Source organism: Musca vetustissima, unplaced genomic scaffold (assembly GCF_032173495.1).
Source record: "Musca vetustissima isolate MV318-11 ecotype Yass unplaced genomic scaffold, APGP_CSIRO_Mvet_v1 utg163878, whole genome shotgun sequence".
Classification (NCBI taxonomy): domain Eukaryota; kingdom Metazoa; phylum Arthropoda; class Insecta; order Diptera; family Muscidae; genus Musca; species Musca vetustissima.
Window position 1 is genome coordinate 13,142 of NW_026882800.1, and position 11,459 is coordinate 24,600.

At 34.9% G+C, this 11,459-nt stretch overlaps 1 protein-coding gene across 1 annotated transcript; it reads right to left on the bottom strand.

Annotated features, from left to right (window-relative positions):
• Positions 1-3,618: 3,618 nt before the first annotated feature.
• LOC133329507 (uncharacterized) lies at positions 3,619-4,179 on the bottom strand (the record flags this gene model as incomplete). The annotated part of the gene is made up of 2 exons (XM_061537980.1): positions 3,619-3,783; positions 3,841-4,179. Coding segments are annotated over 2 exons (504 nt in total), but the record flags the coding sequence as incomplete, so codon positions are not given.
• Between the last annotated feature and the right edge of the window lie 7,280 nt (positions 4,180-11,459).

Sequence of the window (11,459 nt, forward strand, 5' to 3'; positions counted from 1 at the left end):
CCGTACGCTGCGCTAAATTTCGTGCAAATCGAAAGATATTTAGGGACTTTGGTACACCATTTACTTTAAATCGGACGAAAATATGTATGGGAGCTATATCTATATCTGAACCGATTTTCACGAAACTTAACACACATCATTCTAGACCTAATTCACTACGCTTTGCCAAATTTCGGGCAAATCGAAAGATCTATAGAGACTTTGGTACACCATTTACTTTAAATCGGACGAAAATATACATGGGAGCTATATCTAAATCTGAACCGATTTTCACGAAACTTAACACACATCATTCTAGACCTAATTCAGTACGCTGTGCCAAATTTCGTGCAAATCGAAAGATATTTAGGGACTTTGGTACACCATTTACTTTAAATCGGACGAAAATATGTATGGGAGCTATATCTAAATCTGAACCGATTTTCTCGAAACTTGGCACACATCATTCTGGACTTAATTCAGTACTCTGTACCAAATTTCATGCAAATCGAATGATATATAGGGACTTTGGTACACCACTTACCTTAAATCGGACGAAAATATATATGAGAGCTATGTCTAAATCTGAACCGATTTTCAGGAAACTTGGCACACATCATTCTATTTCTAATTCATTACGCTATGCCAAATTTCGTGCAAATCGAAATATATATAGGGACTTTGGTACACCATTTACATAAAATCGGACGAAAATATACATGGGAGCTATATCTAAATCTGAAACGATTTTCACGAAACTTAACACACATCATTCTGGGCTTAATTCAGTTCGATATACCAAATTTCGTGCAAATCGGAAGATATATAAGGACTTTTGTGCTCCATTTACATAAAATCGGACAAATCTGTATATGGGAGCTATATCTAAATCTGAACCGATTTTTACGAAACTTAGCATATATAATTTTGGGCCAAATTCAGTACTCTATGCCAAATTAAGTGCATATCGGAAGATATATAGGGACTTTGGTGCCTCATTTGCCTTAAATGAGACGGAACTATATGCGGGAGCTATATCTAAATCTGAACCGATTTTCACGAAACTTAAGACACATCATTCGAGACCTAATTCAGTACGGTGTGCCAAATTTCGTGCAAATCGAAATATATATAGGGACTTTGGTACACCATTTACTTTAAATCGGACGAAATATACATGGGAGTTATATCTAAATCTCAACCGATTTTTCCCAATTTCAATAGGCTTCATCCCTGGGCCAAATAAGTGACCTGTGCCAAACTTCATCCAATTCGGATCATAAATGCGACCTGTACTTTGTTTACAATTTAACGCCAACAGAGGAACAGAAGGACATGCCCAAATCGACTCAGAAAGTGATTCTATGCATATTCTCAAAAGGAACCATGTGTCTATCTTGTTTCCTTTTGCCTGTTACAAACATATGCACAAAGAAATAATACCCTGTTCCACAGTGCAGTGATATAAAAATCCTCGCCTTTTGTAAAACATTAAAAATATATATATTTGTAAATTTTCGCATTCAAGGCTTTACCAAAAAATAATAAAATCCGCGCCTTATACAGGTCCTTAAAAAATATTGTTGAAAAATGCACGCCTTACTCAGGTCCTTTAAAAATGTTTTGTTTTGTTTTTTGTTTTTTTATACCCTTCACCACACTGTGGTACAGGGTATTATGTCTTTATGCATATGTTTGTAACAGGCAAAAATAATCGAGATAGACCCATGGTTCCTTTTGAGAATATGCATAGAATCACTTTCTGAGTCGATTTATGCATGTCCGTCTGTCTTTCCGTCTGTCCGTCCATGTATTTTTGTTAACAAAGTACAGGTCGCATTCATGATCCGATTTGGATGAAATTTGGCACAGGTCACTTAATTGGCCCAAGGACGAACCCTATTGAAATTGGAAAAAATCGGTCCACGTTTAGGCATAGCTCCCATATAAGGGTACCCCAAAATTTTCGGTATTTTGAGGTTCTTGAGCGCGTTTTTTAACTGAATTCGCTGAAATTTGGTACTTTGAGTTCTTATTGGGTAGCAAATCTCTCTATCAAAAATTATAAATAAAGGTCCATTTTTTCGGATAGTCCCCATATAAGATTACCCCCAATTTTCGGTATTTTGGGGGTTTTGATCGCATTTTCCGACCGAATTCGCTGAAATTTGGTACTTTGTGTTCTTATTGGGTAGCAAATCTCCCTACCAAAAATTATAAATAACGGTCCATTTTTTCGCATAGCCCCCATATAAGGGTACCCCAAAATTTTCGGTATTTTGAGGTTCTTGAGCGCGTTTTTTAACTGAATTCGCTGAAATTTGGTACTTTGAGTTCTTATTGGGTAGCAAATCTCTCTATCAAAAATTATAAATAAAGGTCCATTTTTTCGGATAGCCCCCATATAAGATTACCCCCAATTTTCGGTATTTTGGGGGTTTTGATCGCATTTTCCGACCGAATTCGCTGAAATTTGGTACTTTGAGTTCTTATTGGGTAGCAAATCCCCCTACCAAACATTATAAATAAAGGTCCATTTTTTCGGAAAGCCCCCATATAAGGGCACCCCCAATTTTCGGTATTTTCGGGTTTTTGGGCTCGTTTTATAACTGAATTCGCTGAAATTTTGTACATTGGGTTCTTATTGGGTACCAAATTACTCCACTAAAAATTATAAATATAGGTCCAGTTTTTCTGGTAGTACCCATATAACGGTACCCCAAAATTTTTGGTATTTTGGGGGTTCTGATATTTTGGTATGTCGAGTTCTTATTAGGTAGCACATCTCTCCACTATAAATTATAAATATTGGTCAATTTTTTCTGGTAGCCCCCAGGTTTTGAGGTTATTGAACCAAATTCTTTATTCTGGTACAGGGTATTATGTTTTTGTGCATATGTTTGTAACATGCAAAAATAATCGAGATAGACCCATGGCTCCTTTTGAGAATATGCATAGAATCACTTTTTGAGTCGATTTAAGCACGAAATTTGGCACCGCGTAGCAAATTAGGTCTAGAATGATGTGTGTAAAGTTGCCTGAAAATCGGTTCAGATTTATATATAGCTCCCACATATACTTTCGTCAGATTTAATGTAAATGGTTCACCAAAGTCCCTATATATCTTTCGATTTGCACGAAATTTGGCACAGCGTAACAAATTAGGTCTAGAATAATGTGTGTTAAGTTTCCTGAAATCGGTTCAGATTTAGATATAGCTTCTATATCTGACCAAATGAACAATTTAGTATCGGTTGCAGAATGACGTGTTTTTGTTTCCAATTTCATTTTACTGGTCCTTTAAAAATGCGACTTCTGTTAGGATTCATCTGTTGAATATACTCAAAGTGGTGAAGGGTATCATATAGTCGGCCCCGTCCGACTTTACTACTTTCCTTACTGGTTTTTTTTTTGAAAAATCCAAGCCTTATTTAGGTCCTTAATTTTTCCATGCCTATTGTGAGTCTGTAAAAATATTCTTTAAAAAATCCACCCCTATTGAAGGTTCATGAAAATATTTTTAAACTCCCCGCTTTACGAAGTGATCAGAAAAATAGTTTTTTTTGTAATTTCAATCCCGCTTGCTGGTCGACGTAAGGATTTGAAAATTTTATTAATACGATTCAAAAAAAAAAAAAATCAATTCGATTCCGAACGTGACACCGTTGACCCATCAACATCCATGGTGAGAAGTAATTTTTTATTTTCATAATATTTGACGGTGAAATTATAAGACATCAACGGGGTGTAGGGGGGCAGTGTGTCGGCATCCAAAGTGAAGTTGATGAAATTGTATTTGAAATTCTAAAAAAAAAACATTTTTAAAGATTTATTAAATTTGTATAACAGCAGTCATCTTACCGCTTTGATAGGACATGAATAGGGTAAATTACTCGTTTTCCTTAATTCCGCCAAAATCGTTTTCATAATCGACAAGGAATTTGTATCTTTTAGGACATCACAAATCTTTAAATTCAAATCCAGGAATTTCACGGCCTTTTTAGCATTTTGTGGTGTGAAGAACGATGTGATATGCACCCGGGCATCTTTATCCAGATTTCGTTGCAATTCAAATTCAAAATCGATATAATAACGGCCGGTGGAGATTTTCGTTAAATCACAATTTAAATGGCGTAACAGTGACGAGTAATTTTTGCATTGAAAATTCTGGACTTTCAATTCGAATCGGCGTTGGAGGGACTATAGAAAAAATTATGGAAAAAATGGAAATTTTATATTTTGAAATGTAAATATTTACCTGTATATATAGTGGCCATCCCAAAACGATAATAGCGAATATATATTTATACAACATTTTCTGTTAAGGTTTCACATTGAAATACCGCCGAAGAAGGTTTGAAATAATATTAAAATTATTTAAATTAATTTAAAAAAAAATTAAATGTTTTTTTAAATTGATATTTAATTATTGTAATATTTTTTAAATGAAAAGCAAATTGTAAACGATTTTTAGATATATTAGCGGTATATTTGATTTTCATATGGTATTTAAGTTTTGTTTAATTGCGAATCATAATTAATAATTTGGAACCATTTAATAAACTACCAGTAACGAATTGTTTTAAAATATTTTATGTATTAGTATTTAATGTATATTAAGCTGGCTTCGTGTACATAATTCGATCTTGATAATAACATTTTAAAATACTTTCCATTTTTACCGACTCATTTAATTTATATTGAAAATAGAAACTTTTGAAATTAAATTTTAATTTCATATTTCAATAGCAAACGTGGACAATATAACAGCTCTACACCATCACTAGAAACAAAATTGAACGATTTTTTTTTATAAACTAAACACGAAATATAGACCCTCGTCGTAGATTTTTAAAATAATTCTTTTAGGGACCTACATAAGGCGTGGATTTTTATATCCTTCACCACACTGTGGTACAGTGTCCGTCTGTAGATGTTGAATTGAAAACAAAATACAGGTCGCATTTATAATCCGATTTGGATGAAACTTGGCACAGCTAACTTATTTGACCCAAGGACAAACCCAATTGAAATTGAAGAAAATCGGATCAGATGTAGATATAGCTTCCGTATATAGTTTCGTCCGATTTAATGTAAATGGTGTACCAAAGTCCCTATATATCTTTCGATTTGCACGAAAATTCGCATAGCGTACTGAATTGAGTCTAGAATGATGTGTGTTAGATTTCGTGAAAATCGGTTCAGATTTAGATATAGGTCCCATATATATTTTCGTCAGATTTTAGGTAAATGGTGCACCAAAGTCCCTATATATCTTTCTTTTTGAACGAAATTTGGCACAGTGTAATGAATATAGCCTAGAATGATGTGTGCTAAGTTTCGAGGAAATCGGTTTAGATTTAGATATAGGTCCCATATATATTTTCGCCCGAAAGTCCCTGGAAATGCACCAAAGTCCCTTTCCATTTGCATAGCGTACTGAATTAAGTCTAGAATGGCGTGCGTTAAGTTCGTGAAAATCGGTTCAGATTTAGATATGGCTCCCATATATAGTTTTGCCCGATTTTAGCTAACTAGTCTACTAAAGTTCCTATAAATCTATAGATTTGCCCGAAATTTGGCAGAGCATACTGAATTGAGCCTAGAATGATGTGTGCAAAGTTTCATGAAAATCGGTTCAGATTTAGATATAGCTGCCATACATATTTTCGGTCGATTTAATGTAAATTGTGCACCAAAGACCATATATATAATTTGATTTACTCGAAATTTGGCATAGCGTACTGAACTGAGTCTAGAATGATGTGTGCATAGTTTCGTCAAAATCGGTTTAGATTTAGATATAGCTCCCATATATATCTTCGTCCGATTTAAGGTAAATGGTTCACCAAAGTCCCTATATATCCTTCGATTAGCACGTAATTTGCACAGCGTAATGAATGAGGCCTAGAATGATGTGTGCTAAGTTTCGTGAAAATCGGTTCAGATTTAGATATGGCTCCCATATTTTCGTCCGATTTTATGTAAATGTCCCTATATGTCATTAGGTCTAGAATAATGTGTGTTAAGTTTCCTGAAAATCGGTTCAGATTTAGATATAGCTCCCACATATGTATTCGTCCTGTGAAATTTGCACGAAATTTGGCACAGCGTAATGAATTAGGTCTAGAATGGTGTGTTTTAAGTTTCCTGAAAATAGGTTCTGATTTAGATATAGCTCCCACATATATTGTCGTCCAATGTAAGGTATATGGTAAGGTAAAGTGGACCAATGTCCCGTAATAGTTTTCGGTGTGCACGAAATTTGGCACAGCGTAATGAATTAGGTCTAGAAAGATGTGTTTTAAATTTCCTGAAATCGTTGAAATCGGTTCAGATTAAGATATAGCTTCTTTATTTGACCAAATTAAAAAATTAGTATAGGTTGCAGAATGACATGTTTATGGATCCAATTTCATTTTGCTGGTCCTTTAAAAATGCGAAGTCTGTTAGGATTCATCTGTTGAATATACCCAAAGTGATGAAGGATATCATAAAGTCGGCCCCTTCCGACTTTACTACCTTCCTCACTGGCTAAAATAAACGTTTTCAAGGACCAACCACAAGGCTTAGATTTTTAAATAATTTTTTTAGGGACCTACATCAGGCGTTTATTTACATTATGAATTTAAATTTTCCCAATAGAGGCCCTGTAACGTTGTTTTTTCGAAGCCGGACACAAATTACTTTGTATGTGTAATTTGCCAACAATGATTATGATTCATTTTTCACCCTGGAATTAACAAATGTAATCCTGCAGGGCAAACATATGCATTACGACCCTACGGAAATTATATAAAACCTCCTCTACCACAACATATTAAAGCTGGCATTTTTTTTACAAAATAAATATATAAGCTTTCACAACCCCTCCTCCGCACCCTGAGATGATAAACAAATTACCCATCCAACCCACACACACATACAGTAATCTACATCCCTTCTTCATTCGATAATGTAAAGCTCAGTGGTCAAGTTGCGTTAAATCTTTTTAATTAGTATGTAAGCAAAGATTTTTTTGTGGATAAAGGACTGGCGGGTAAGGTTTGTTAAGTAATTAGCGTAACAACAATCCTTTGTGACCCAAGAGGAACGGCAACGGTTTCACTTACAATCAAAACAATTAAGTCATACACAAACGAAAAAGGGGTTTCTGATTTGTATATAAATCTCGGTGTAATTTCGTGTGTGTGTGTGAGTGTGCGAAGTGATTTGTTTCCTCTTGTATAAATTCTTGACCAACACAAATAATTAATTATAGTGTTTGTGTGTGTGTTTTTGTTTTTCAGCAAAAATTTCCAAGTATTGAAACTGAAACGGAACCAGAAAGCTAATGAATAACGTCATGCAATGTGGCATTTACATACATAAATGCGAGAGGCAAGAACGTGTGAGGTAAGGAATTGAGGTTTTCTGCTGATTATCGGTTAATGGTTGAAAATTAACCAAAGAACAATTGGTTGGGCGCAGGGGGTATATTTTTGGGAACTGAAAGTTATTTTGGTGGCCAAACACTATAGAAATTGTTAAATTTATGAAATCTTTATGTTACTAATGTTTCATTGTTGAAGATGCATTTATTTGTTTCCCAAGGATATGTTGCTTATATTAGTTTCCTAGCAGCATGTTTGTTATATATTGTGAGACATGTTGCTATAAAAATGGTTTCTAACGTCATAGATACATGTTGTAGGTTTTATTAATGTAGCGATACATATCCAGATTTGAGAAAAAGCAAAAAAAAAAATTGTATTTTCAATTGAAGGACATTCGGTCATGTTTATATACTAGTTTAAATACATTTTTATATAGACTACCATCTTTAAACTCGTATTTTCTTGACTCCCGCCTCTAGGAAATCTACAAAAAAATCTGTCAGAATATTCTTCCCAAATATGCCCTTCTAAAAGAGGGTTTGGATGGATACAACCCTCAAAAAGCTACCCAATACCCCAAGTACCTATAGACAGAATTCACTTCACATAATTTGAAGTCAGTTTTGATATGCACCATAAATGATTTTCTTTTCTCGCACTCTAGATAAAAATATTCTACAGATAAAAATGTGTTTGGGAGTCATTTGAAATGGGACGGATACTTTATATGTGGTATTGAAAGTGGAATATATCAGCCCAAGTTTTGGTATAAACTTCATATACGTATTTTGGGAATACTGGACATGTTTTTTAAACGAATTTCCTACTATGTATTATTTTGAGTTCTCATTGGTTCACTATTTTGATTAACCACCATATATCGATACACCTAATTTAAAGATCACTATCGGTCTAGGTATATCATTATCGGTCCACGTATAACCCGTGCATAACGGCAGCTCCAAAATATCGGTACGTTTGAGATTAAGTTTTCAACTAAATTGATTGTAATTCCATATGAGTCGAATTGATTTAGATATAGCTCCCATATATATTTTTGCCCGATTTAATGAAAATGGTGCACCAAACGCCCAATATTTGTCCGATTGAAACACAATTTTGTACAGCGTACTGAATTAGGTCCATATTGATGTATACGAAGTTTTGTGGAAATCGGTCCATATTTAGATATAGCTCCCATATATAGATTCGTCCTGTTTTAGGGAAATGGTGCACCAAACCCCATATGTAGGTTCGTCGGATTTAATTTAAATTGTGCACCAAACAACCAATATTTGCCCGATTTAGACAACATTTTTCACAGTGTACTGGATATTGATGTCTGTGAAGTTTTGTTGAAGTCGGCGCAGATTTCGATATATAGAGCTTGGTCCTATTTTAGGTAAATGGTCCACTAAACTCCCAATTTTTGTCCGATTTAGAAAATAAATTGGCATAACGTATGAAATAGAAAGTAGAATAGAGTGTGTTAAGTTTCACTGAAATCGGATTAGATATGGATATAGCTCCCATATATAGCTTCGTTCGATTTTATGTAAATGGTGCACCAAACTCCCAATTTTTGTCCAATTGAGACGAAAATTGGCATGAAATATGGGATTGAGACTTGGATAAAGTGTGTTAAGTTTCGGTGAAATTGGATCAGATATAGTTATAGCTCCCATGTATAGTTTCTATATAGTCCGATATTTTATAAATGGTGCACCAAACTCCCAATATTTGACCGAATCAAACAAAACTTTGCACAGCGTACTAACTTAAGTCCAGTGATGTCCTATATATATTTTTGTCCGATTTTATGCAATTGGTGCACTAAACTCCCAAAGATTGTCCGAATCAAACAAAATTTTGCACAGCGTACTGACTTGAGTCCAGTTTGAAATCTATAGAGTTTTTTTTAGGATCGGTTTAGATTTAGATACAGCTCACATATATATTTTCGGCCGATTTTATCTAAATGGTCGACCAAACACCCATTCAAGGGTTGCACAGCGTTCTGAAATGGGCTCATATTGATGTATACAAAGTTTTGTGGAAATCGGTTGAGATTTATATATAACTCCCATATATAGTTTCGTGCGACTTTATGGAAATGGTGTTCCAAACCCATATATTTTTTCCGATTGAGACGCAATTTAGCACAGACAATATCGTATGCGAAGTTTTAGATCAGATCGGATTGTGGACATCACACGGTGATGCAGCATAGTGAAGGATATGCACTTTTCGAAAGGGTTTTCATAGGAACAACGTGTTGCCAGATACATCCTTTAGAAAGTTTCCAATTTTTAGACAAAAGGCCTCCAAAAATGGATTTTTCAGTCCATATTTTTCCACCATAAGGTAGATTTTTATAGTTCAGTTTGCAACGCATCGATATTATTAACATTACACAGTGTGAACCTAATTTTACATTTCGTATTTATACTCTACACAACTATGTTGTCAGGGTATTATAGCTTTGTGCAGCCCCAAGAGTTTGTAACGCCGCGAAATATTGGTCCTAGACCCACATTTAAGTATACCGATCGTCATATCTCGACTAGCTGAGTCGATCTAGACATGTGTGTCCGTCCGTCCGTCTGTCCATTATAATTTGTAAACACGATACAGGCCACAGTTATGGACCAATCTTCACGAAATTTTGCATGTAGGATGGGTTCTGGCCAATGAAGACCTCTATTGTCGGTGAAGACCTAAATTTTTGTCGGTTTTTCTGGTCGCTCCAGAGGCCGCAACAATGGTCCGAACATGGTGAAATTTTGCATGGAGAAGCGGATCGGGGCAAAGAATAAGCATGCCTGTTTGGAGAAAGATCGGTCAATATTTAGCGGGTCAAAAGGACCCTGACTTTTGTGTGAAAAATTACAAAATTTGTATTCTATGGCGTAAATATTTACCCCTGAAGGACATATAACCGAGAAGTTGATATTATATCCAAGAGGAGTGGTTGACCTTTAAATTAAGAGCAATTATATTGTTGTATGTGCTCGGATGTGGGAGTTACACCTAAATATTTACAGGTATCTCCGTATTCGTATATTATTTAGTAACCCATTATCACTCTGGAGAGCGGAACTATAGCGCTGATCGCTTTGAAATGTTCCATAAGGTTCCAGTTATGGTCAAGGACAACGCCTATAATTTTCGGTGATGATCAGATAATAATTTTGGAATGAAGTGGACCGAAAACTTAATTTTTTGTGTTATTTTCGAGTCGATCTATAGACCACAAATGAAAGCCGAACATCACAACACAACCCCCAGTGAAGGGAATTTGGACAATAGCTGTACTGAATACTCGTAATATTCGGAAAATATGTCAGTGTGAGGAAGAGGTGCTGTTTATCTCTAATCGGGCAAGAGGGTGCAAATATCACGAAATATTGCCCAGGCTCGGAATAAACATCCGCAGAAAATTTGAGTTCCGTGGTAGTTGTGTAGGGTATCGTATGGTCGGCCCCGTCCGACTATACTGCTCCGCTCACTGGTTTACATATATGGTTTTTTACTTCCTTTTTCTGTCGATTTGAGTCCAATTTGATTTTCGTTTATCCCTATCGGTTTAGGTTTCCTACAATTTATCAGTTTCGTTCGTTAGACAAAAAGTTTCCATTCCAATATTTAGACAAAAAGTCTCCCAAAAAGGATTCATTAGACAGGGTGAACCTACCTTTACATTTCATATTTTTTTATAATTTTTTACACACAAAAATCCTTTACTCATTAATCGATTTTTTTTTCTACCTCAAAATTTGATAGTAAAATTTCGATTTATGGTAGTTGCCTATCAAATTATCTGTCGCGACGTCTATAAACTTTTTAAACCTTTTTTAATCAGCTACACATGTCCTTCGCCTTGTAATGACTGTGAAAAATTATTTCATTATTTCATTCAAGGCAATGCGATGATTTTACAAAAAGTTAGGGAAATTAAAAAATAGACCCAACTTCTTTACAAAAATGTGCGGAATAAAAAAAGGTAAAAAACAAAAAATTATAAATGATTTTACACCAGTGGCAGTTACTTTTTTACATTTTTCTCAATATTTCGACCCTCTTTCTCATACTTTATTAACGTGG